This window comes from Oryzias melastigma, linkage group LG18, assembly GCF_002922805.2.
Source record: "Oryzias melastigma strain HK-1 linkage group LG18, ASM292280v2, whole genome shotgun sequence".
Taxonomy (NCBI): domain Eukaryota; kingdom Metazoa; phylum Chordata; class Actinopteri; order Beloniformes; family Adrianichthyidae; genus Oryzias; species Oryzias melastigma.
The window spans coordinates 117172-144155 of record NC_050529.1 but is presented as its reverse complement, the minus strand read 5'-3'; the positions used below and the strand labels follow the sequence as shown (position 1 = coordinate 144155).

The following is a 26984-nucleotide window of genomic DNA, read 5'->3' as shown; positions in this document are numbered from 1 at the left end:
CACCAGTCCTGTTTGGAGGGTTTTCTAATTGTTGCCACTGAAGTGCACCTGTTGTTAATTCCATGAACACCAATACAGCTGGAATTGGTTAACGAGGCCCTCAGCTGATTAACCAACCAGAAGATTATCAGACAGGTTTAATTCAATTCATGCCAGGAACAATAAAAAAGTGTTCTTTTAATTTTTGTGAGTAGTACTTTATATGTGTGTATACACAAACACATGAACATCTTGTGTGTGTGCAGGTAACAGGCCGGTCCAGCATCTCTCAGGTGTTGGTTGACCTGGACCAGCTGGATGCGTCCACGGTGAGTCTCTTTCCTCATTGGTCAGAGGATCTCTGATGTCATCAGAATCTGCTCCTTTAGAGGAGTGAATGGTGAGGACTGGCCCCGCCCACCTCAACAAGGGTCAGAAAACATCCTCTTCTGACCCTTGTTGATTGACGGACATGCCTGATCCTGGATCTCCAGAGTCTGATCCTGGATCTCCACAGTCTGATTCTGGATCTCCACAGTCTGATCTTGGACCTCCAGAGTCTGATCCTGGATCTCTAGTCTGATCCTGATCCAGTCTGATCCTGGATCTCCACAGTCTGATCTTGGATCTCCAGATCTCTCCTGGACCTTTAGGACAGCAGCAAACTTTGATGATGTCATCAGGTCCTTCAGTCGGGTCGGGTCGGGTTGATCCACTAGATCCTGAAGATCCGTTCTCTTGGTTCTGCAGATGTCTACTGTTGTGGACACGCCCCAGCTGATGACATCCTCCTCTTCTTCATCCTCCTCATCCTCATTGTCTTCAGAGTCCAGCCAGAGTTCAGAGGTCAGAACCAACTCTTCACCTGTTAGATTCAGAACTTCAGAATGTTCTGCTGAGGGACCAGCTGGGTCAGAACACAACAGTCAGAACCAGAGAATTGTTGGTCTGTTCTGGACCGCAGGTCCTTCAGCTTCAGAACCTTCATTGAAAACCATCTGGTTCTGTCGGGTCCAGATGAGTCCAGGTGGATTCAGACAAAGACCTGACCTGCAGATGGTCTCACAGCAGCTTCTAGTGCACTGCAGAGAAACTGCAGCTGTCAGAATGATGTTCTGGTGGTAGTGGTGTAGCGTACCGCCACAGTGAGAAGGTTCTGGTCCAAATCCAGGATCTGGGTTCTTTCTTTGTGGAGTTTTCCGGGTTCAAGTGTGGACTTTGGATCAGTCCAGACTCTGGATCCTCTTGTAGAGGGGATGAGTGTGTCTGCGGTCCTGAAGAATGATGTCATCACTGCATGTGACCAATCAGCTGACAGCATCAGCCTCACAGCTGATCTAATGTTACAGGGAGTTGAACTGCAGCAGCAGCTGGAGCCTCCGAACATGGAGAACACGGTAGGACACGCACATGTAACACACACATATGTAACACGGACATGTCACACACACACACATGAAACACACACATGTAACGCACGTAACACACACGTAACACACACACATGTAACACACACACACACGTAACACACGCACATGTAACACAAACATTTAGCATGAACACATGTACTGATAGGGTCAAGAACCTAGCATGACCGTTACCTGATGACTGTGATGTCACTTCCTGCAGGCCCTGGAGCAGCTGGACTCGTCAGAGGAGGTGAGCGTTGTCTTCAATAAAGTTTTTTCAAAGAACCTCAAAACCACAGAAATTAAGAGTTCTTGTTGGTGGTAGAGCTCGGAGCTCCGCCCACCCCTCAGTCTGAGGCACCACCAGCTGGTTTCTCTGGGAGAGGGAGGAGCCATAGAAGAGGGCGGAGCTCAGAAGGTAAATCACACCATGACTGACATGACGGACTTAAGGTTGTAATAACTATGATCTTTTCTGACTCCGCCCATAACCCTATTAGAGTCACAGCACTGAAGTGGGTGGAGCCAACACAAATGAGCTGGTGGGTGGAGCTAAACAGGATGAGGGTGTGGCCTCTAAGGAGAAGCTGCTGGACGACAGCTTGGAGCAGGTGGACCACCTCCCCTTCCACCTGCATGATGACCACAGCGAGGAGGCGGGGCTTGAGCTGGCCCTGTAGCACAGCCCCCTTACACAGCAAGGAGGCGGGGCTTGAGCTGGCCCTGTAGTTCATTCTCTGCCGTGTTTTTAGCTTTTATAATATTCATTTATCTGATGGTGTTGAAGTAACTTTCTGTGCAGAATCTGTTGATCATGTCTGAATCCTGAATAAATGATTCCTCATGAACGTGTCGTGTAAACATGTCAGGACTCGACTCACAGACGATAAACTCGAACCAGAACGTCCATTTTTTATTCTGACTCAACGGTAAAGAGAGAGGTCACATGACCTATCAGCTGATCAGCCAGTGAACCAATCAGAGCAGAGCTGTACTGAGCCCGCTCTCTGCAGTCCAGTCACATCCTGAGGAGTCCATCTTCACGTCATCCTTGTGATGTCATCAAACACCTGATGATTGAACATGTGGGCGTGGCCTCAGAGTTCACTTCCGCTGGGAGGGGCCTTTGTGAAACAGGTAGACGGGTCGTTTGTTATCTGAAACATCAAAGGACAGACGGATGAGGGCCTGCAGGTAAACGCAGGAGCATGAGGGACCCGCCCACTGGGCGGGGCCTCACCTGTGTGTGTGAGCAGCCTGTAGGAGCAGAAGCCGACGCTGTCCGTCAGGATGGAGGTGAAGTGTTCCGGTCTGATCCTCAGACTCCGGAAACGCCGGAACGTGGAGTCCTGGAACACAACGTGCACACTCAGGACGTGCACACTCATGACGTACACACTCACTACAGACACGCTCACGACGCATGATGTACATACACACTGTGACGTGCACACTCATGAAGTGTGATGCACACACTCAGGACGTGCACATCATGATGGGAACGATCATGACGCGTAATGTACACGCTTGTGACGTGCAGACTCGTGACGTGCACACTCATGAAGTGTGATGCACACGCTCACGACAGGCACGCTCATGATGTGCACACCCAGGACGTGCATAGTCATGATGGGCACGCTCACGACGCATGATGTACATACACACTGTGACGTGCACACTCATGAAGTGTGATGCACACGCTCACGACAGGCACGCTCATGATGTGCACACCCAGGACGTGCACACTCATGATGGGCACGCTCACGACGCATGATGTACATACACACTGTGACGTGCACACTCATGAAGTGTGATGCACACGCTCATGACGTGCACGCCTCACCTGCAGACCACAGGTGTGTGCATGTGTTACCGTGGCTCTCTTGCTGCGGCTGTAGCTGCTCCACGGCTGCGGCTCCAGGATGAACATTCCGCCGGGCGACAGGCTCTGATAGGTCCGTCTGAACAGCCTGACCACGCCCTCATCACCTGACTGCAGGTGTACCCACTTAGTCAGACCCAGGCACAGGATGACATCAAACTGGCCCCTCCCAGGCCACTCCTCCCGGCCTGCTATGTAGTCCCCCTGAGGGCGGAGTCACAGTTATGATCTAGGACAGATTAAGGGCGGAGCTAGTGAGTGGCAGGACTCACCTGAATGAAGGTGACGTTGTGGGGGAACCTGGAGGAGGAGGCTGAAGGCAGGAGGGAGGGGCCACAGATGGGCCCCCGACTGACCCTGAAGGAGAGCGGGAAGGGGAGCAGGCCCCCGCCGTCCCCCTCCCCCGAGCGCCGCTCCACCACCATGTCATGTGAGAGGAAGTGTCTGATGTTTTGCTTGGCGGCGTGGACCAGATGCTTGTCTAGCTCCACCCCCAGGATGTGGGAGGGGTTGAACTTGCGAGCGATGGCCAGTGTCATGTGACCGGCGCCGCAGCCCACATCCAGCACAGTCTTGTCCCTGAACCAATCAGCATCCAGCAGGCGGAGTCGGGGGTCCTCCTCCACGCCCACTCGTCCATAGCCGCCGCCGTAGAAACCGTGGTAACCATAGTAACGGCTGTGGTTGCCGTGCTGGTACCTGTGCTTGTCCTTTCTCCTCTCTGACGGCTGGGCGGAGCCACGCTGGGCTCCTCCACACCTGAGGACCAGGAGTCACATGATCAGACTGACACACCCCCTCTAATTCACCTGGATGTGACCCTCACCTGCCGGCTTTGGCGCCTTCCACCAGCGGGGTCTGGAACCTGCAGGTCGTGGTCGCCACGGTGATGTGGTTTGCGTCTGAATGCACGGACGTGGTGCGGCGCCGTCTGCGGTGGCGACAGTCAGCATGGGCCCCTGGTTTGTGGGCGGGGCCTGGAGGGGGGTGGGTGTGTCTCCGTGAGGGTCTGGGCGACGGCGCCAGGTCTTCTCGACAGGTGATGGCGGTGTTGAGCTCACAGGACAGGGGGGAGGCGCACACGCTGCCTCCTCTGGCGGTCACACCTGTACGGTGACATGGGGGTCAGACTCTGCAGGGTCACGCCGTCAGGGTCACGCCGTCAGGGTCACGGCGTCACGGAACCTCCGGGAGTCTCACCTGAAGTCCCCGCGGTGGGGGGGAACAGTCGCATGGCGCTCTTGTCCCGGTCGGTGGAAGCCCCGCCCCCTCCGTGGTGTTTGTACCTGTGCTTGCGTCTGGACTTGAGGGGAGACAGCAGCACCCCGGCGGCCCCCCCCTCCTCACTGCCCCCCTTCAGGTTGAGCGGGTCGGTGATGTCTCTGGGAACCAGGATCTCCACCGGGTCTCTGCTCCGGGACGGCACCGGCGAGCACTTGGGAGTCTCCTGATTGGTCGCCCTGCGGAGAGAGGCAAGTCTGAGACAGGTTGGCTGCAGGGGGCGGGGCATAAGCTGAGGTCACATGGTACCTGTTCACGTCTTCGTTCAACAGAGAGTTCAGGTTCAGTGGGTCGAATATGTTCCCGCCCAGCAGGAAGTGACTCGGCAGCACAGGCTCCGCCTGGCTGTCGCTGTTGGCACGCCGCCGCCGCTTGGCCACGCCCCTGAAACTGATTCCCATGGAGAAGCGCCTTTTCCCGATCCGCTGAGTGGCTGTGGGGGGAGGGGGGATTGTGGCAGACGCCTGGAGGCCATTTTTTGAGCAGACGGGGGGGCGGTTCTTTGTCAGCTGGGGCTGCTCTGATAGGCTGATTGGGGCAGGGAAGGCGGGGCTTAGGGTTACGGGAACCTCAGGACGAGGAACGGGTTCTTGGTCCAGAGACATGCCGACCCGCCTGACGACTGACCATCCAATCAGTGATCTTCAGACAGAGGGGCGGAGCCAGCAGCAGAATGGAAGCAAACAGATCTGGTCAGCATCAGCAATGACACACAACTTAGCTGAAACTTTAGCATCGCTGGACTTAGATAAAACTATAGCACCACAGGACTTAGCTTTAACTTTTGCACAGCATGACTTAGCTTATCCTTTAGCATCGCAGCTTTAGCCTTATGTTTACCTGTTTGACTACTGTAACTCTGAACCTGTTTAAGGTAACTCATGGAATGACGCAGAGAAATCCTCATGCTGACGTGGAACACGTCACAGGAGTGATGACATCATCATCATCATAAACCAGCTGACTGGAGTAGAGCAAAGCGGTTCTGATGAGGAACTTCGTTAATAACGTTACATTTTCAGTACATGAAGAGTGTGTTGTTCAGGTGTCTCCGCTACATCTCAGGTGTTGAAGGTCATGGTCACAGCATGAGACTGCAGCACAATGAACATTCACACAGATCAGTTGACCTCCTTCAGGAGATCCACAGCTCCAGAACCAGGACAGACGAGGATCTGGATCAGGTCATCTGGACTGAACATCTCTAGCTGCATCCTCCAGGATGGATCCAGTTCAGGATCCTCTGGACTTTAGTCCAGTTTCCTCTTTTAAACTGTTTGAGCTTTTTGTTATTTTAAAGTTCAGACTAAAATATTCATTTATGAGGAAAACAAACACTTTTTTATTCTGAACCTTCACTCGGTTTACAGGTAAACCATCCATCACTCAATACTCACCGTTTCCGCGCGCCAACTGCGCACGTGCGCGGCGTTTGTCTGTCCTTCTCAAACTTCAAAATATTGTGCGTTGGCCCCGCCTCTTCCGGTCTGGCAGCCAATCCCAGGGCGAGGCATAATAACTAATTCAGCTCAGACAAACAAACAGTTAGCTTCTGCAGCTAGCCGTTCCGCGAACGCGCACATTCACGTGAATCCGAACCCGCACGGGAACGCACCGTGCACGACAGTGAACCCCCGCACGGCTGTGCGCGAGCGTACCTCAGCGTGCACGGGTCAGAACTAGCCGTGAACGCGCGTGAGGCGTGTGTTCATCGACAGCGCCGCGCTGCTATCGCTAGCTGCTCTAGCCGAGCTCTGCCCGTTTCTGTAGGCCAGTCCGGACCACGTGACTGAAAACCGTACCGACCAACCGCGGTGGAGAGGGGCGGGGCTTCACAGCACGGCTGACCAATCACGAGAGCAGACAGGCAGCTGTTCCCGCTATGGGTGTTCAGCCAATGAGGGCGGGAGGCTCGTGGGGAGGAGAGGTGTCCAGAGATGTGCCTGACGGAAATCACGCGCGGAAAAACAAAAGTTTATAGAAATACCGCGCGACCGGAGCGACACCCGCTTTGTTGTAAAAGTCAGAGTTACTACAACACGTTTCCGTTCTGAGACCGTGATCCTGAAGGAACCTCGAGAAAAGTGACCGGAACCAGAACCGGTACCGCCCTCCCCAGGACTCAAGCAAACACCAGCAGAGGGGGGAGGGGGTCCCGGATCGAAGTATTCGATCAGAATCTTCAGAGGATTACTTTGACCCTCATGTGATGAAGATGTTACCGATCACAACCTGAGCTGCGCATGCGCAGAACTCGTGTTTGTTAGAAAAGTTCAAACTTTTAGTATTCAGAGGAACATGACTGTTTCTGTCATGATGGAACACCCAAAACAGGAAAACATCGGGACATGGAAACCAGTAAATAGAGTAAAAACATTCTAGAACTTTATGTTAGATTCTCACATTAGTAAAGTACTGGAGGAAACAGAATATCGATACACAGCTGCTGCTCTGCTGTTTCCTGCTGCAGGGTTTCCTGTGTGTCACCAACCTCAGGACTTATCTCTGATCTGTATTCAATTTCTAACCTGACAGAACCATCTATTCGGACCTCTCGGTTCAGTCGGTTCATCACAAACTGCTTCAATACAACATGGCGGACTCATACTGATGGTAAAAAGCCTCAGAGGTTTGGTTCCTGTCAGAGAACAGAGAGTTGTATTGAACAGGAAAACATCAGAATGAGTCACTAACATCTGGAGAACCCCAGAGCGCTCTGCTAGGACCCTCACTTTTTATTTTTTAAATTAATGAAATGCAATTCAATCAACTCATTAGAAGTCATGCTCATACAATTATAAACATGAAATTAAGCAAAAAATAAGAAAATACAGGACAGTAAACAAACAAAAGACAATAAATAAATACATAAAATAACAATAAAACTACAGAATAGAAAACACAAGATTTACTGTTTTGATTTCTTTATGTGACTAATTTAAGAGATTTACAGATGTCTGGTGTTTTCTGAGTCTTATTGTTCTTGGAGGCGGAGATTGTTTTTTAATATTGTTGAAGTTCTGTTTTAAGAACCAAACATTCTGTTTTTTTTGTTCATCACTTTCCTTTATGAATGTGAAACGTGGCCGTGAATAAAAACATATTATAATAAAGAACAAAGTATCATGATCTTTGGACCTGAAGTTGTGGTAACCCAAAATAACACAGTGTGATGGGTCGTGGATGTCGTTCCAAAACTTGAAACTTCTCCAGGAGATGACCAAAATAAATGAGAACTGGTTTCAGGTTCCTTCTGACCAAAGGTACAGCATCTATCTATCATATTTAAAGTTAGATCAGTAATGTTTGGTGAGGTAAAACTTCTGCAATAACTTAAATTAAACCTCTTTGTTATAAAGAATCCCCGTGATAGTCTCCAAACGTTTTTCTGTTCAGTGTTCCACAAATTAAGGCCAATAAAAAGTGACAGAAGGAATAGAAGTGTAATCATCTTGGAACAGAGCTTTTTTTTTGGAGTTTAAATGACTGAAGTGAAGCATAAACTACCCAGAGCTGACTGTATAACATGAGGAGGAACATAATGACCGGAGATGCCGACTCCTCAGTCCTGTTGGGTCTCTGTGGACTCCATGGTCCTCAGATAACCAGCAGCTGCTGGGTTCCTGGTTCCTTTAGCTCAGGTATAACAGGTAAACCTGAGACTTTCAGAGGAAGGTGGGATCAAGTCTCCATGTCCTCACCTGGACTTTCATCTTGAAATCTGGTCTTTGAACATCTATCAAAGGTTTGGTCAACTTGGTAATGTCTCTGTTTTATATGATTATATTTACTGTTTTATTATATTTATCTGCTATATTTTATATGAAAATTCTGTGATTTTATTCTATGATTGAATCAATTAATGGGTTTCCACCTGTTGGTGAGCATGTATAAATGAATCAATCAATCAATCAATGCACCAGTGGATTTAGTGTCAATAAAAACACATAATAAATGAGTTTTGGGTCTAGACTGGATACATCTCTCCTCAGAACATGTTCTCTAGCTGGTTCATGATGTCACGGTGTTCGTCTTTGATGGATCCTGCAGTCGGATCCGACCTCTGACCTCCAGTAACCTCTGACACAAACATAAAATCTGCAGATTGTTTCTATGAGAACTCAGGAAGTCTGTGAGATGAAGTTAAACTATGTCTGGTTCCTGGTCTTAGCTGAGCTGTTACTCTGGACTGAACCAAAGTGTTTATCATCCTCTCATTGGTTCATTATTTGATACAAATGTTGCAGTTCCTTCAAAGACCACCAGAGGCAGGTTTCAGGAGGAGGACCTGTCCCCCTATAGAGAAGAGATTAAAGACCAAGAAGAAGAAATGAAACCGTTTGGATAAATCCAAACATTAAATGTGGATTGTGTCCATCTCTGTCAGACATCAGAAACAGCTGCTACTCTGCTCCAGAACACAACCATGGAAACACCTGTCAGAGAGCACAGGTGAGTCTGCTGCAGGTAAATCAAGAGCTACAGTGAAGCTGAAGGACGACGGCTACAGGAAGATGAACTGGGTTAGAGGCTAAGAGTCAGACTATGACTGCATTTCCCAGCATGCCGAGCAGGTTTGTAAAATCCCTAAAGAGGATTTATGTGGATCAGAGCCGACATGCCGCTGAAGAGGGAAGGTGAGACGCCGCTGCTGGAGACGCTGTCAACAAAACACGTTTGTTTGTGTGTTTGTTTGTGTGTGTGTTTGTGTGTTTGTATCACTGTGTGTTTAAACTTGTGTGTCTCTGTCCTGCTGGGTAAAGTGGTTCCATGTGGATACGCTGGTTCTGGTTCTTGTAGAGGTTCTGAGCTCAGTGAGGCTAAGCTCCTCCCCCTGGCTGGTTCTGATGTCTCAGCAGAGCAGACTTCTCTGACCCACAAACACAGAACTTCAGCTTGTTCTGTCCTGATGGGGTCCGGGTTCTGCTGCCCTCTGCTGGCGGTTCTCCTGGGTTCTAATGACAGAAGGTCCAGTAGAAGACCAGCAGGTTCCTCCTCATGAACGGCCAGAGGAGACCTCCCATCTGCTGGTTAATCTGGTTAACAGACATTCACGGGTTAACATCGACCTGCTGGTATCTGAGCTGTTTAAGAGCTTTAGTGATGGTCTGGATCAGAACTTTGATCCTACACAATAAAGTGTTGGTGATGGAGGTTCTGTGGAGCAGAACTTCCTCATCAGAACCAGACTCTGTTCAGACGATCTCATCCAGACTAATTTATCAGATGATGTTTAGAGTTTACTGATAAACCAGAGATTTAACGAGCAAAAACAGGTTTTCTACCCGGCAACAGGCGACCCGCTTCAGACTGCTGTGATCTCTAGTAATGATTGACAGGTTCACCTGTGGTTCACGTCTCTGGAGATCTATGCAGTACTCTGAGAAGTCTCTGTAGTACTCTGAGAAGTCTCTGTAGTACTCTGAGAAGTACTCTGTAGTACTCTGAGAAGTACTCTGTAGTACTCTGAGAAGTACTCTGTAGTACTCTGAGAAGTCTCTGTAGTACTCTGAGAAGTACTCTATTATATAATACTCAGTGTAGTACTCCCTGTAGCAGTCTCCAGGTCTGGTTTTCGTATTCTGTAGAATGTTTCCTGACATAACTGTACTATAAGGAGATAGTAGTACTCAGCATGGTCTCTGTATCAGCTCCTCCTCCAACATCATCATCTTTCCATCAGGTTCTCCTCTAGAACTTCCTGATCTAGAACACAGAACTTCAGTGAATCTGATGGGAGCAGTTCCTATAAAAACACACAAACATCTGAAGTGTTTGATTCTCCTCAGAGGTCATTGAAGTCCCTCAGAAACTCTCCCATCAGGTCCTGACAGCAGATTCAGTCTGCAGATTGACAACAGGACCCAGAGGATCCTGGAGAACCACAGTAACCACATGAACCAGAGGAACCAGAGGACCCAGAGGATCCTGAAGAACCAGAGGAACCAGAGTATCCTGGAGAACCAGAGGACCCAGAGGAACCGCTAACATCTGCTCTGTCTCCCACAGATACGGAGCGTGCTCTACAGGCCATGGAGGCCTGTCAGGCTGATGCCACTGATGGGGTCAAAGGCCGTGCAGAGAAACTGCTCAACATCTTCCAGAGTGACCTGTTCCAGGCCCTGCTGGGTAATACACACTCACCCTGATCATGGACTGGAACCACACACTCGGTTCTGAGTTCTGATCCCGTGATCGGGCCGGCATGGCTCTAGTTTACGTGGGTCACAGAGACATTCACAGCAGAGAGATGATGTAGAATCTCCAGTGAACTCTTGAATCCTGTTCCTGGACTGCAGAAGCCAGACAAACTCCACACAGAGACAACCCAGCTGGGATTTGAACCTGGATCTTCTCACTGTGAGGCTCAAGTGCCGTCCGCTACACCACCGTACCAGTCCAAAGTGTAATTACTCATTTTCAGAGCTGCAGTAAATGAAAGTGTGAGGGAGCTTTAGCCAGATGAGGAAAACAGCAAACTGAGCAGGAGAGAGGATTCTACAGTTATCTAAATATGAGATGTATGTGGTAAACAGTGAATACTTCTGTAGAACTTTACTAACTTCAGGGAAGGCCCAAAGTACTTTACAGTCCCTTTCACGAATACATTCACATGGATGCTGTCAAATGCTGGACACAGAGAAAATAGAGTTTAAAATTTCTTTAAATATTCATCTGTAGAGAAAGTACAGTTTCCCTCGTCTAGAGGTGGGTGTGGCAGAACCGACTGTCTTCACAGAGTTCTGGACTGAACCACTGAGGAGGAGGTCACTGATGGAACGGACTCTTCAGAGTCTCAGGATGGTGGTTCCGTGACGATAGCGCTCAGTAAGGATGTGTTCCTTCTGAGAACAGCTGGAGATCTGGTTTCAGTCACTCAAGCTGTGGTTCATGTTCTATACCAACGATGGAGGAAGGTCAGTCTGTGAGGCGGACGCTGGGAGGTCAGGGATACCGGTTCCATCATCAACATGTAGAGGAGGACAGAAAAACATGGACCAAAGTCTGGTGACCTGCTCGGGTCTTTGAGCAGAGCTGAATCCAGTTTTCAGCTTCCATCTACAGCACCTGAGATAGAAATTCAACTCGGACCGTCTCCAGGAGATGTGAGTGTGTGAGTGTGGAGGCGGTTCTTAAGTAGAACCATGGACTCACAACCGTCCAATCAGAAGTTCTTTGTGTTGAACTCAGAGAAACAACCATGACAGGAAAACAAACAGGAAAACTTCATGACACTATTCTGTTTTTTCAGGTTTTTCAGCAGCTTAAATCATGAACTGATCTGATGAAATATTTAGTCAATTGAAAGAAAAAGCTCAGAACCAAGAAGTAAACAAAAAGTCATAGAACCACAGAGTAATAGAACCGACATGAACTGCATTCTGACTGAAACAACCTCCTGCTCTGTCCTCTGTGAATCTGAGAACCTCACACAGGAGACCTTCACTATCACAGGTGATGGAGATCACAGATCAGCAGTTAAAAAGCCACTCAGTCACCAAACATCTTCGTTCAGCCTCCATGTTTCTGCAGGAACCCAAAGACAATGTAGAACAACAGAGAGAACATGGAGGAAAACGACTTCTGTCTGGAAGAGTAAAGAGAAGCTTCAGTTATAGACGAGTGTTACACACTCTGACCCTGCCTGTGTTTATGGGTGAAGGTGTTGGTCCCTGTCCCATCCCCTCTCCTTCTGCTCACCTGCCAGGTGTGACCAATACTCCTTAATAGATACCTGCTGTCCATTAAAGATGGAGGAGGCCTGAGCAAGGCAGGCAGGGAGCAGAGCGGGAGGCATTTGGGTTTCAGGTTTTAGAGTGATTTGTTCTTTTTCCCTCTTTGTCCTCAGCAGTCTTACACTGCTGGGTTTTGTTATTTTAGTTTGGGCCTTGGTAGTCTTGTGGGCTTTGTTTATTTGTTTTCTTTGGGTAATTTTGGTTCGGGGTAGCTGCTGACTCTGACGGTCAACATGGTTGGGTCAACAGTCTCCATGACTGATTTTATGTTTGGTCATGGAGCCAATCCCTTTGGTTTGAGTTTTTGTTTCAACAGAGTTTATGTAATGAAGTGTGTTCCTTTAATTCTTACTGGTGTTAAGTTTTCATGTTATGTTCCTCTTTAGTGTTTTTCCTCCAGACTCGGTGCAGGTTTGAGCATCTGAGACGTAACAGGAGTTGAATTCTGCTTCAGACTTACTTTCAGCTTCAGGAATACTCCTGGCTGCTGTTGAAAAAGGCTTGATAAGCATCCATGGTAATTACTGAAGCAGACCTCATCTGCAGACCAGAAGGTTCCGGTGAACATCAACAGCACCGTGGTCCGTGTTCTATCAGGTTCCTGCATCAGTACTGCAGCTCTTCTCCAGTCAAGACCTGCAGAACGTCACACATCTACAGGTCTGCTGTCAATCCTAATCTGGTTTTACCGGAGTCACCGGGACGACACCACATGACTCTGCACAAACCCTCAGGATTACCGCCGTCATTAAGGCTCTCTGCGCTCTGATTGGCTGGAAGCATCAGGTTCACTGAGGTGAAGGTCCACCTGGATTTGAGGGACCAGGTCTGTCTCAATGAAACACCTGAAAGAGGACAACTTTCTGTCAGAGGTTTGAGTCCTGAAAACACAGACCTGGACAGGTGATCTCCTGATATCAAGTTCTTCTCCACTGGTTCTCCTGAGCTGGTCCAGTTCTCTTCCTGAGTAGGTCCAGTTCTCCTCCTGAGTAGGTCCAGTTCTCCTCCTGAGCTGGTCCAGTTCTCCTCCTGAGCTGGTCCAGTCCAGACGAGGGCAGCGGACTCACATTCAGGTCTACCTGACTTCAACTCTTGTATTGGGTTTGAGTCAGACAGGAACACCAGCACATGGGGATCAGATCCACACCGGAACCAGGTGTTTCTTCGGTCCAGAACCCTCTGTAGAAACACCTGGACCAACGATCTCTTCTACCAGAATCGAGTTATTTTAACTCATCCTACCACCAAACCTCCACCCACAGAATCTCCTGGACGCCATCAAAAGATGGTTCACTGTGGTCATAAGGGATGGACGTGGTCAGCAGTAAGACTCAGGCGAACTGTACGGTTGGAACCATGATCAAGTGGTTCTTAGGGGCAATAGATAATGTTCCCACACCATGACACTACCACCACCAGCCTGAACCGTTGATGGAGCCATGCTTTAATGTTGAACCATTAGAATGCAGCAGCAGAAATAGAGACTCAACGTTTCTCCATCGTCTATTGTCCAGTTTTGGTGAGTCTGTTGAATCGTAGCCTCAGTTTCCTGTAGCTGACAGCAGTGATACTGGTGTGTTCTTCTGTCCAATCAGAGATGTTCTTCTGTCCAATCAGAGATGTTCTTCTGTCCAATCAGAGATGTTCTTCTGTCCAATCAGAGATGTTCTTCTGCAGACCTCGGTTGTAGACCGTGGTTATTAGAGTGACTATTGTCCTTCTATCAGCTGGAACTGTCTGGTCGTTCTCCTCTGACCTCTGACATCAACAAGAACTGCAGCTCTCTGAATGTTTTCTCTTCTTCTGACCATTCTCTGTAAACCTAGAGATGGTTGGGGGTGAAAATCCTGCAGCTGATCATCTGGACTATGACTATATGTCTGAAAGCTTTGGGTTTCTGCCATGTGATTGGCTGGTTCAAAGGGTGCCTTAACGAGCTGTTGGACAGTTGTGTCTAATAAAGTGTAACGGCTCTACCACACTCACGTTTGTTAAACGTTCTAAATGTTGTATCCTTGTATAGCGCTTTCTACCCTCATCCGAGTGCTTCACAGTCACAGACCCATTCACCCATTCACACATTCACACACTGGCGGTGGCTCCGCTGCTGAACACTGGCGCCAGAGGCAATTCGGGGTTCAGTGTCTTGCCCAAGGACACTTCAACACATGGGTGGGCAAGGTGGGAGTCGAACCCGCTCACTTCTGATCAGGAGTCGACCGCCCTACCACTGCACCACAGCCATCCCAGAGTTCTACTGCTATTCTGCTGCTTTTTCACTGTTGTTTGTTTGTTTGTTGTTTTCCATGTTTACAACTCAAACGCCGTACTGTTCTACTGGACTGATGACGGTTTGAGTCCAGTTCTGACATGAACACACGTGTCACACAGTATCCGTGGTGGTTGACCTGTGTGTGTTTGTCTGCAGACATTCAGGAGTTCTACGAGTTGGCGGTAAACGACCCCCAGATGAGAACTCGGCCTCACACACCTGGACAGGTAAGTGCCCCCCCGTGTGTGTTCTTGTCCCCCTTCCTCAGCTCAGCTACAGCGCTCGGTTACTCGGCAACAGCTGCAGCAGCGTCACCGGGGCAACAGCTGCAGCAGCGTCACCAGGGCAACAGCTGCAGCAGCGTCACCAGGGCAACAGCTGCAGCAGCGTCACCAGGGCAACAGCTGCAGCAGCGTCACCGGGGCAACAGCTGCATAACACCATAGCAACAAGAGCCCAACCCCCACCTCCTCCTCTCTCTCTCCTCCACTTGTCTCAGTGTCTCTCTACCTGATGCTCTCTCCATGTCTGGAGAATGGAGAGGGTGCCCCCCCCCCCAACCCACTAGTCTTCTTCTTCATCACTCATTCCCACCTCCGCCCCCCCATCCAGTCTGCGCAGACAGACACTGATACACAGAAACCGGGGGAGCGGGCGAGCGAGGATAGACAGACTGACTGCAGAGAGAGAGAGAGAGAGAGAGAGGGGGGCGATCGAGCATGAGTGTGTGGAGATGTGTGTGCGTGAGAGTGTGTGAGTGTGGGTGAGAGTGTGGGGGGGTGGGGGATATGGACTGCCTCTGCATTGTCACCACCAAGGTAAGAGCAGCCTGTCTGCATGCTTCCGACACAACACAACACAGACACACAAACACAGACACACACACACGTCACCACAACATGTGTTTGTGTGTTTGTGTGTGTGCAGGCATGTCCTCGAGTTGCATGTAGACCAGCATTTCCACGTCTATCAGTGTGTGTATCAGTGTGTGTATCAGTGTGTGTATCAGTGTGTGTATCAGTGTGTGTAGGGGTGTGTGTATCAGTGTGTGTATCAGTGTGTGTATCAGTGTGCGGTTTCATTCACTCCACCTCCTCAGTCTGTTCCCACATGTGTGTGTTTCTGTGTGTTAGCATGCTAACAGCAGCTCTTCACTCTGGTGATAACGCTAATGTGTGTGTGTTTGGGGGGGGGGCAGGTATCCACAGGTCAGGTGTTGCTCTGTGGCTCTGTAGTCACCTGTCCTCACCTGTCAGAGGGGGTTTTTGGTTGAAGGGAACTTGACCTGATTACAGATGATCCCGGAGGATCTGAAGGTGATCTCGGCTCCGTTCATCAGGCGATGTGCAGGTTCTACAGTAGAACCTGCAGCCCTCTGTGATCCTGCAGGATCCTGAGTTAGTTTGTGACAGCAGAGGGAGGATCAGCTGTTTACCTGTTGCTGATGCTAGCGTAGCATTAGCAGATGTGCTAACACCCTCTTCCGCTGGTTTTCTGGATCATTCGGATCAACCAAAGCTGTGTCTGGAGGAAATCCTCCTGGATCCAGCAGAGCTGCTGGATCAGTGGTGATGGAGCTCAGTTGTGTAGATGTGTCTCCATGACCTGTAGAGGTTCAGGTCTCCTTTTCCTCTCCACCGTCACCATGTGTTTCTTAGGTCTACAGTCACGCTGGTGTCGGTCTGTCTGGTGGTTTTAATAACACAATCACACAACTAAAACTCCTCCTGTAAGGTTTATGTGTGTGTGTGCATACAATAGTCTTGTGTGTTTGTGCTCTTGTACATAGAGGTACAAACTTTACACAATGACACATAAAATAGCTTCATTCTGTCACTAAAATCTAAATTAAAATGACAGTTTTCTAACTGTTCAAACACGTTTTCTGGAACATTTGACCATTTTCACCAAACAACAAACACGAATTTCAAAATATTGTCTATTGATCCTGATCCAGTCTCTGCAGGACTCAGTGGAACTGTCATCATGAACCGTGTTCATGGTCTGAAACTGGTTTCCTCACGAGTTTGGAGGTCTTTGTGAACCTTCCCACCTGAGCAGAGTAAACACTGTAACTGGTAGTTTGTGTTGGATCGTGGTCTGATGAGCAGACTCTGTGAAAGCTAACGTTGTTCTAGACACCAACAAAATCTTCTGTCATTTTCTAGACAACTGTAACCTGCTGAGATGAGGGTTGACCTTTTGACCTCTTCCCTGGTCATTCCATGAACTATGGGATATGCTCAAGAACTGGAACCTGTTCAGACATACTTTTTCTGGCTTCAGATTTTGGTGCAGGTCTAGGACTTAGTGCAAGTTCATGTGTTGGTGCAGGTTCAGGTTTTGGTCCAGGTCTGGATCTTGGTGCTTTGTGCAGGTCATGGTGTGGCTCTATATCTTGGTGTAGGTTCAGGTCTTGGTGCAGGTCTGGATCTTGGTGCAGGTTCAGGTCTTGGTGCAGGTCTGGATCTTGGTGCAGGTTCAGGTCTTGGTCCGGGTCTGGGTCTGCTCTTTTATCCGTCTTTGAAAAACCATCCACTGGTTCCAGAAGTTGTTTCATCAGCTGTTTGAAGAATAGAACTTAGTGTTTAATCATTTGTGGAAAACTTTAATGAGTTACTAAATAAAACAAATAATAAAACAGAATGTGTCTGTTGTGTCCACATGAAGACAAGGACCACACCGTGCAGCTCTTCAACACACCTCTTTAACCCCGCCCCCCCCACCGATCACCACACTCACCACACCCTCCTACACAGTAACTCACTGCTGAACAAACTACATTAACTGCAACTAAGTTATCTCTGAACACTTTCAGACAACATTGTCTTTATAAACCAGAATGAACAGTTGATGTCCAAATATCAAAACAAGTCAAACTAAATAGTAATAAACATGAAGGAACCATCTATTGTAGCTCGGTTCCAGCAGTCTGATGAAGAGCTCCAGCTTTAAGGTTTCCATGATTAACATGTTTATCACATTAAACGTTCTTTATGTTCTCTCTCTGGTTGATCTGCAGTTTGTCTGAAGATAACAGATCAACAGGATCACCTCTGATGATGTTCTTCATTATACTGAGCTGTGGGGGTCACAGGATGGGGAGGGGCAGCCAGCAGTCTTCTGGGTGATGATCTGCTGGAGAGCTTTCTGTACAGCAGCTGATCCACATGCTCGTACAGTCTGTTAGAACCCTTATGACTGTACAGTAGAAGGTCTTTGGGGGATGAGGATCCTCAGGATCTCCAGTCTCTGCTGGACCTCTTCCAGCAGCTCAGTGGTCTTCATGGTCCAGGTTCAGCTCTCCTCCATGTGGACCTTCAGGAGCAGATCCTGTCCCTGCTGATGAACAGAGGCTGGTGAGGTGTTGGACTCCCTTCACAGGGAGTCCAGGTGTTCCAGTCCTCCTGTAGTCTGCTTTGGTCTCTGGTTCCTCTCTCCAGGTTGGTTATGGCTGTCCTGTAGAGGTCTTTGTTTACAGACGTGTAGATGCTGTTTCTCCTCCTCAGAAACTGTTTGACTTCCTGAGTCATCCAGAACTTCTGGTTTTGGTAGACCTGGACCCGTTTGTCCACCGTGACCGTGTCTCTTCAGTTCTTACTGAAGCAGAGCTCGCTGTGGGTGCTAGAGGTTCTGGTGTTAGAACACTTCCTAACCTGTCTTCTCAAACAGTCCTGCAGATGCTGGTGCATCATCTGATCATGCAGTAATGGTATCTGTGATGGTGGGAGATGCTTTCCTGAGTGACGTCTGCAGGAAGTAAGAGGACTGATGGTCAGACTGGTCCAGGTGAGGTAGAGGTCCGGCTCTGCAGTCCATCCTGATGATGGAGTAGACCTCATCCAGGATGGTGTTCCCTCTCTAGAACATGGTAGTTTAATCAGAGCTGTCTTCAGGTCCGATGGTCCAAATCCTGAGCCAGGATCTGCTCAGCATCAGGACATTTGACCTGACTGATGCTAATGCTAGCATGGAGGCCAAAGCTGAGTTAGCATTAGCATCAGATGGCATCATGGGGACTTTCAGACTGGCTTCTGCAGGTTTTCTACATCAGGTTCTGGTTCCAATTCCAGGTTCTGGTTCCAGTAGAATCCATTTATGTGATCTCCAGAATGGTTCTGTAGACGTTCTCTTTCAGGTTCTGGTTCTGGTTCCAGTAGAATCCACTCATGTTGACCACAGACAGATGAACAGGAACATCTTCCAGTATGGAGGCTTTCTCTCTGTTTATTCTGTGATGTCAGTTGCTAGGCAACAGAGGAAGTAGAGGAGGGAGGGGCTTGTTACCATGGTAACTACCTCACTGTTCCCCACTTTTCCCTCTTGTCTGTTTTCCCTCCTTTTCTCCTCTTTCTGCTGTTCTCTTCATCCTCCTCTCCTCCTCTCCTCCTCTTCTCGTCTCCCTCCTCTCCTCCTCCTCTCCACCACTTCTCACCTCTTCTCCTCCTCTCTCCTCTCTCCCTCCTCCTCTTCCTGTCTCCTTCCTCTCCTCCCCTTCTCTCCTCCTCCTCCTCTCCTCTCCTCCTCTTCTTGTCTCCCTCCTCTCCTCCTCCTCTTCTCCTCCTCTTTCCGTCTCTCTCCTCTCCTCCTCCTCTCTTCTCCTCCTCTTCCTGCCTCTCTCCTCTCTTCCTCCTCTCCCTGTTCTCCTCATGAGAACCTCCTGGACCGGGTCTGGAATGGAGATGAGTCTCCAGGTCACCTTGGTCTGCAGTCTTCCTCTCCTCTCTAAAGAGGGCCAGACCTGATCCTGGAGGAGGTTTTCCTGGTCCTGAAGAGATCTGGAGACGGTCTAGAGGTCTCTGGTGGTTTTATGAAGAGATCGTTTCATTCTCATGAAGGTCTCAGGAGGAAGACTGCAGAACCTCTGAGGAGTTCTGGTCCAGAAGAAGTTCTGCTGAGGATACAGGAGTTCTGTCTGTGATGGAGAACACCTGCTGACAGGTGACGTCTGCTCTCACCTGCAGAAGTACCGTTACCAAGACGATGAGACTCCACCTGTGGATCCCAGCCCTGGTCACATGATCCAAGGACAGAGCACCGAGCTGAGCCACGCCCACTTGGATGGTTACACCCACCCTGCCGCACTCATGGTACGTGCACACTGGTGGTACGTGCACACTGGTGGTACGTGCACATTGGTGTTACGTGCACACTGGTGGTACGTGCACACTGGTGTTACGTGCACACTAGTGGTACATTAAATCTGGTCGATCTGGATCTTCAGCCATGAACCAGTGGAGGTTATGCTGCATTCAGGTGCAGGGGTAGAAACGCAGTGTTCAATAGTTTCTGGTAGATGATTCTGGGGTTCATCCATGATAAGGAGGATTCTTCAAACCCTTTAGAGGCTCCAGCAGACAGGAACCATATTGAGAGCTGAAGGTTGAGCTGCTGGTGGAGCGGACCTCCACCTGGATTCAGACTGGGGGTTCAGAGAAGATGGATCTGGTCTGAGATTATCCCTGCAGCTTCAGTCTTAATTACTCTCTCACATGATCTCATGCACACCCTCACATGCACACGCTCACATGAATGCTCTCACATGCACACGTACAGGCGTGGGCTTCTAGTGCCCACTCTGGATGCATCGCTCAGCTTTTTGCACAGCCGTTGCCATGGAAACGGGTAAATGGCAGAGAGGGGGGCACTCAGGAGGGGGGGCGGTTACCATGGCGACAGTGAGAGCCTGAGTGTGTGTTTCACTCTCTCACTGCGATGCTGCCTCGCTCGGCCGGGTGAATGACATCACGGGGGGGAGGGGATTCCTTCAGAGAGAGAGAGCGGTGCAGCGGAGCGTTCGAGGGGCGAGCGGGGGAGGATAAACAGCCTCTCTCTCCTCTCTGGCGCTCTGCTCTTCCTCCTCCTCCTCTTCCTCGCCGAGCCAGAACAGATGATGCTCGGCCGTCTTCTTCACCTGAGCGCCTGAAGAGTCCTCCCCCCGAATCGCCCCTCCACCTTTATGTAAGCGCCGCCGCAGACAGGAAGTGATGTTCGTGTCGGTGTGGTACGCCAAGAAGATGGGAAGAAGGTTCATCAACAACGTCCGCAGAGCCAAGAGACACCGGCAGAGAATGATGGTAGGACACCTTCTGATTGGCCGTGGAGAGGAGGGGGCGGGTCCTCTGGGGTCAAGATGTTGCTGATCCAGCCGTGAAGATCTCCTGTTGGTCTGCTGGACTTCAGGATCCAGGTCTGTGACTGGAAGGGGTCCAGGTCTCAGCCCAGAGCAGGTCTGAAGTCCAGATCTGGGACCTGATAGATGATGTGTGTTCTAGATGCAGGTCTGGGACCTGATATGGATCTGGAGTGGGTTTAGATCCAGATCTGGGACTTGATTTGGATCTGGAGTAGGGTTAGATCCAGGTCTGGGACCTGTTCTGGATCCTGGTCTGGGTTTAGATCCAGATCTGGGACCTGACAGCTGGTGTAGATTCTAGATCCAGGTCTGTGACTTGATTTGGATCTGGTGTGGGTTTAGATCCAGGTCTGGGACTTGATTTGGATCTGGTGTTAGTTTAGATCCAGGTATCTGCTTTAAGGATGGAGGTCCGGTAACAGCAGCTGAACATCTGGAGCCTCTTCTTCTTCTTCTTCCTTCATGGAGACGATCGTGTTCTTGAGGATTTCTCCATCAGCCCAAGAACGTCTGAGATCAAAAAGGTTTGGAAGAAGATCAGGATTACCATGGAGATCAAAAAGCAGCAGAACCTCTGTGAAGGTCTGAACGGCACCTTCTGCTGCAGATCAGATCCTTCAGAGCTGAATCTGCAGGATCTTCTCTAGAACCTCAGGTTCTCCTCAGTGGTTCTGAACTCCTCCTCCCAGCTCAGGTCTTCTGGATCACTGAAGGAGCTGATCCTGGCTCTGAGCAGTTCCTTCAGAACTTCTCTCAGAACCTCCTGTTCCTCTTCATGCTGTCAGACAGAACCTTCAGGTTCTGGTTCATCTCTGAACCAGCAGAAACATCCTGGAGGATGAAGAGCATCATGCAATCAGACAGGAAGTGATGAAGACGCGTCCTGGATTTAGCTGATGATGAAGATGAGTCTTCTTCATCATCCTGATGTTCATTGAAATCATTTAAAGTTGTTCTCATTTCAGAAGCCATGACTTTTATTTTACATCTCAGACAGAAATGTGCTTTTATTTTCTTAGGTTTGTCTCTTTATAGAACTTCCTCTTCCTGTCTCAAACTTTGACTTCCTGTCTGAACATGTGGATCTCCAGCTGAGCAGAATCGGGTTCTGTCATCAGAACCTCTGGATATGACGGTTCTGATGTGCAGCAGTCAGTGATCAGTCTGGGCTGATGATGATGAAGATGAAGATGAAGAAGAGCAGCAGTAATGAATTCAGAGTGTTTCTCTCTCTCTCTCTTATGTAACAGATGCTCTCTTGCCCACAAACATTAACAGCTGTCAGAAATCTGGTCTGGGTTCTGGTCTGGGTTCTGGTCTGAGTTACGGTTCTTGGTTCTGGACTATCTCTGTAAATCAGTGTGAAGTTTTTACTTCCCTCATTCAGAACCTGTGGTTCTGGACTTGTGGGCCAGGTTTTGTATCCTGGTCATTTTCTTGCACTGGTAGATTCAGAGAACATGTCTCTGTTCTCTCTTGGTTCTCCATTTGGGTTCTCCAGTTCTCCAGAACAAAGTTGGGTTCAGTTCTGTCTCTTCTTCCGTTCTTTTTATCAGAACTTTTCTGAGGAAATCAGAACAAATCTAACGTCCATCAAAAACCCATTTTCACTGAAGGTCAGAACCGTTTGGTCCATCAGAGGATCCAAAGTGAAGATAAATCCAACCACCAGAACGTGGAACCCAGAACGTTTGTGTGGTTCCAGAGCTGAGAAGATGCAGAGAATCCAGTCCAGAAACACGTCCAACAGAAAACCAGTCATGTGATCATGTACCTCACCACACCCCCCAGAAGAGGTTCTGGAGGGAGATGGAGAGGAGATCCAGTTCCTCCAGAGGAGAGTCGGATCAGAGTCTAACAGAATCTGGGAGAAGGAAACAGGAAGTGATGGAGAATGCTGGTGTTCAGGACAGGAAGAAGAACTGATGATGGAGGACTTGAGAAGAGGAGAAATGTTATTCCAGAAACGAGAGGAACATGACGAGAAAGAGGAGGAGAACATGATGATCAGATTACAGAATGTACGTTAAAGTTCCTCCAGCTGGAGATCATGAGACTGAGACGGAGGAACCTGGAGTTCATCAGAGCTGATGGAGAATGGAGATCAGGAGTTCTATCAGAGGAAAAGAGGAACTCTGAGAGCACAGAAGAACAGGGAGGTGCAGCAGGAGGTGGAGGGGTCAAAGGCCAGATGAGAACATTTATGGGAGGAGACATAGAAAAGATTGAAGAGGATCTGTCCAGGTGAGTCCAGGTGAGTCAGAGATGGAAATGTGATGATACACTTCTCAAGACCTGATGAAGGAGAAGAGGAGGAGAAGAAGAGGAGACGAGGAGGAGAAGAGGAGGGCACTGTGGAGCAGGAAGTAGTGAGGATCAGTGAGGATCAGTGAGAATGAGGAAAGGAAAGACTGATGTTCCTGAGAACAAACCTGTAGAGGTCTGAGAGAGTTTAGGAGAGGAGGAAGAAGATCTGGGAGAATGAGGAGATGTATGAGGAGCAGAGGAGAAGAGTTCTGGTTCCATTTTGAAGAATGAAGTTCCGAGAAAGAATCGAGGAAGATAGAGAGAGTTAGAGGATCCCTAGAGGAAGTCCAGAGGAACGGTGAAGATCCAGGGAGCAGAGGTGGAGAAGGTGGAGGACTTTCAGGTCTTAGAGTCTGGAGTTTAGAGGCAGGTGAAGCAGGTGGGAACAGGTGGGAACAGGTGGAGGAGGTGAAGCAGATGGGAACAGGTGGAGGAGGTGGAGGTGGTGGGAACAGGTGAAGCAGATGGGAACAGGTGGAGGAGGTCTCCAGGGTGACCAGAGGAACAGTGAGGAAGACTGTGGTGAGATCAGTCATGTTGTTGTTCAGACTGATGCAGAGACAGGAGATGAAGATGATGATGTTCAACTAAAGTCTCGTCCTGGAGTGGACTTTTCTAACCGGGTCTCTCCAGAACTCCTCCCTCAGGAGATGGACATCTCTCCATCCCAGACCGAGGGATGAAGATGAGATGTTTCTGTAATGTATTTGCAGAAATGTTTCCTGTTTTACATCTTCATCCTCCATGATGAAGTTCTAATGGTCTCTTCAGAACCCTCATCACTGGGTCTCTGAAGGTTCTGCTCTGATTCCGGTTCCCCAGAAAGTTTCTCATCGTTCCTGGTTCTGACCAGCTCTGCTTTTCGATTCTTCTCTTGATCGTCTCCAGAGATGAGGAACAGGAAGTGATTCTCACAGGGATCGAACCTCTGACATCACTTCCTGTTGGGGGGGTCAGACGTGACCCACCGTGTCCACAGGAAGTGATGTCATGACCATGCTCTGAGCTGATGAGGACGCAGAGGATCTAAGAACAGAGACGGTTGCCATGGCTGCAACCACCGTTACCCCGGTAACCATTGTCTTCTCCCTGGGGCTCCAACAGCTGTTACCAGGGAGTCGTCATGGCAACGAGAGGAGAGATGCTGGAACACGATTTGCTACTCGATGACCGAAAAACGTTTGTGTGTTTCTGTTCACAGATGAACGGATCAGAAGGAGAGCTGGAGTACGAGGAGATCACTCTGGAGAGGGTGAGGACGCACAACACGGATACACAACCACGGATACACAACCACAGATACAGAAACACACAACCACGGATACACAACCATGGATACACACACACAACACGGATACACACAAACACGGATACACACAACACGGATACATACAAACACGGATACACACAACATGGATACACACAACACGGATACACACAAACACGGATACACACAACATGGATACACACAACACGGATACACAACACGGATACACAACCAGGGATACACAAACACGGATACACACAACATGGATACACACAACACGGATACACAACTACGAATACACAACCACAGATACAGAAAAACACAACCACGGACACACAAGCACACAACACGGATACACAACCAGACTCAGAAACACACAACACGGATACACAAAAACACGACCCCACATTCAGAAACACACACATGCACACACACCTCAGCTTCATCTGTCCAGATGTGTCTCTATTGTGAGTCTTCTGTATTTCTTGCTTTGATTTCCTGAAATAAATCCAGACTTTCTCAACACTGACACACAACATCAAACACACGAACACACAAAAGACAAACGACTAGGGGAGGAAAGTTTTAGTTCATTTCAACAACGATTTGAGTAAAATCGTCATGGTTCTGATCTGATCCATAATCGATATTGGTCCATTGTAATCGATCTGATTGGATCAGATTCTCTAATCTAAAACAGATCCAGAACATCTTGATCCAAACTTCCACCAGTGTGGCTCACAGATCAATACCTGGTTCTGAACAGTTCAGGTGAAGTTTTCCAGATTCTTGTTTTTCTTCAAGATAATTCATCTACAAACAAACAAGTAAACAAAACATGTTTGAGTTTGATCAGATTCACTCCACTGTTGGTTGTCCTCATCAATAACCATTATCAGAACATTCTGCTAGACTGTATGGTCACATGATCAATTCAGAGACTGATTGATGGTTGATCAGTTTTTGTCTGCTGTGATGATCGATTTGACCTGAGAGGAGAATAAACCGATCATGAATCGATCCCAATGGGATTTTCTGATATTGATTATTGATTTGGTTTCATTGACTGTCTCAGACTGATGGATCTGGTTGGATCACAGGAATACAAATAGATTAAATCCAGTAATTGTTACAGTCTTTCAAAAGACAATTGAATCTAGTTCACATATTTATTCATAAATGTGTGTAGAAAACAGAAATTAAAGATAAATAAATGTACAAATACGTACAAACATGTGTACATACATGTATACATCCATCATTCTCACGTACATGATGTCAGTATGTGTACTCTATAGTCATAAAGAAATATATTTGCACTAACACATACTCTAGTCACACAATAAACTGAATCCATTAAATATAATAAAAGTAGACTTTGGTTATAATTATCTAAAAGTAGAATGTTTGAATCCTGTTATTCACTGAACTTCTTCATCTGGTTACCATAGTTACCATATCTCAGTTCCTAACATCTAGTGACAGTCCCGCTCCGATCATCTTCTGATCTGTTTCCAAACCGATCCACGTCGTCTTTTCATCCTGATGATGATGTTTTTATCCAAAATCTAAAACCAGAGTCGTTTTCTAGGACATAGTTTCTGCAGAGCAGCAGCAGTTCATCAGAAATTCACCTCTGAGTTGTGGGCGGGACTATGGGTGTGGTCTAACTCTGTCCCATCATGCTAACAGTCTCTCCTGCTAGCTTACAGCCCCTCACACCCTATGGCTACCTTTAGCCGTGTAACATTATTTTAATGATCAGTTCTGGATCAACTCTATAATGATCAATAAACATCACTTTGTTCTAGATTCAAAGATAGTTTGTTGTAATCCATCCGTGATTTTATTCTGATTAACTCTGTGTTCAACACATTGATAAGTTCCCTTTGATTGTCTTTAGAATAGAAAATATTTGTGTCTTCAGCAAATAAAATGAGTTTTAAAAGTTTTGAAACATTGAATATATCATTGATGTAGATATTGAACAGCAGCGGGATCAGAATTGATCCTTGTGGGACACCACAACTTATCCCTTTGGCCTCTGATGTGAATTCATTCATCTGGACAAATGTTTATTTCCTGTGAAGTAGATATTGACATGATTTAGTGTTCTCTGATCCAGAATCTACTCCTCTGATATAGACACTTCCTGTTCATCCAGTGGGATATGATTGTTTTTTTAAGTCGATGAAGATTCCATCTGCAGATTTCTTTTATCCAGAGTTTGTGATCTCCTCTACAGCATCAATGATAGCCATTAAGGTTGATCTGTTTTCTCTGAAACCAGATTTGCTTTCATTTATTGTGTTATATTTATCAGGAATTTAGCTAATTTGTTATTGAATATCTTCTAGAATGTTTGAGAATTGTAGATGGAGAGAAATAGGTCTATAGTTTGTAAACAGGTGTTTGTCTCTTATAGATAGGAATCACTAAAGTGATTTCTATTTGGTTTGAGAACGTTCTGTTTATTTTTGTGTAAATTTAATTTTTGTTCAGTTTTTCTGGATCTTTGTTTCAGGAAGAGTTTATGGAGAGGATTATTACGTCGACATACATTTTATAAACATTTGTGTTTCCGTTAGTAAATTCCTATTAGACAGTAGAAACACAAAGCAGACACAAACAAATGTCACGAGTGGTAGGTTCCTACTCTTTCTGAGAGATCGGATGCCGTGCAGGAGTCAGGACAACCAGGTTCAACCAATTCAG

General features: G+C 48.0%; 2 protein-coding genes and 1 pseudogene across 3 annotated transcripts in view; 2 read left to right on the top strand and 1 right to left on the bottom strand.

The window, feature by feature from the left end:
• Window positions 1–2236, top strand: part of LOC112141489 — a 4117-nt gene extending 1881 nt beyond the window's left edge. Inside the window, exons 2-7 of the mRNA XM_024264634.2 lie at window positions 246–308; window positions 730–825; window positions 1329–1376; window positions 1609–1638; window positions 1714–1806; window positions 1889–2236. Coding sequence (XP_024120402.1) covers window positions 246–308; window positions 730–825; window positions 1329–1376; window positions 1609–1638; window positions 1714–1806; window positions 1889–2068 — 510 coding nt within the window. The 3' untranslated portion in view covers window positions 2069–2236. The remainder of the gene's footprint in view (window positions 1–245; window positions 309–729; window positions 826–1328; window positions 1377–1608; window positions 1639–1713; window positions 1807–1888) is intronic.
• A 52-nt stretch (window positions 2237–2288) lies between these two features.
• si:ch1073-157b13.1 (7SK snRNA methylphosphate capping enzyme) lies at window positions 2289–6343 on the bottom strand. 2 transcript variants are annotated; one of them, XM_024264633.2, is made up of 8 exons: window positions 5949–6343; window positions 4801–5193; window positions 4471–4730; window positions 4097–4376; window positions 3543–4029; window positions 3262–3474; window positions 2629–2737; window positions 2289–2545 (listed from the first exon to the last, which is right to left on the bottom strand). In XM_024264633.2, the coding sequence occupies exons 2-8, from the start codon at window positions 5154–5156 to the stop codon at window positions 2493–2495; spliced, it is 1758 nt and encodes a 585-aa protein (XP_024120401.1). In that variant the 5' UTR covers window positions 5157–5193; window positions 5949–6343; the 3' UTR covers window positions 2289–2492. The 2 variants fall into 2 exon arrangements, with proteins under 2 accessions (XP_024120401.1, XP_036072541.1); XM_036216648.1 differs by lacking the exon at window positions 5949–6343 and having other exon boundaries at window positions 4801–5212.
• Window positions 6344–10564: 4221 nt separating this feature from the next.
• LOC112141487 overlaps window positions 10565–26984 on the top strand; it is a 25658-nt pseudogene continuing 9238 nt past the window's right edge.

What these genes read in the sequence shown, in the direction of transcription:
- si:ch1073-157b13.1 (XM_024264633.2), bottom strand. Translation starts at nt 5,156, where the DNA reads ATGTCTCTGGACCAAGAACCCGTTCCTCGTCCTGAGGTTCCCGTAACC. An exon ending in TTGAACGAAGACGTGAACAG is followed by an intron (nt 4,731 to 4,800) that starts GTACCATGTGAC and finishes CTCTCTCCGCAG; the next exon opens with GGCGACCAATCAGGAGACTC. An exon ending in CAGGCTGCTCACACACACAG is followed by an intron (nt 2,546 to 2,628) that starts GTGAGGCCCCGC and finishes TTGATGTTTCAG; the next exon opens with ATAACAAACGACCCGTCTAC.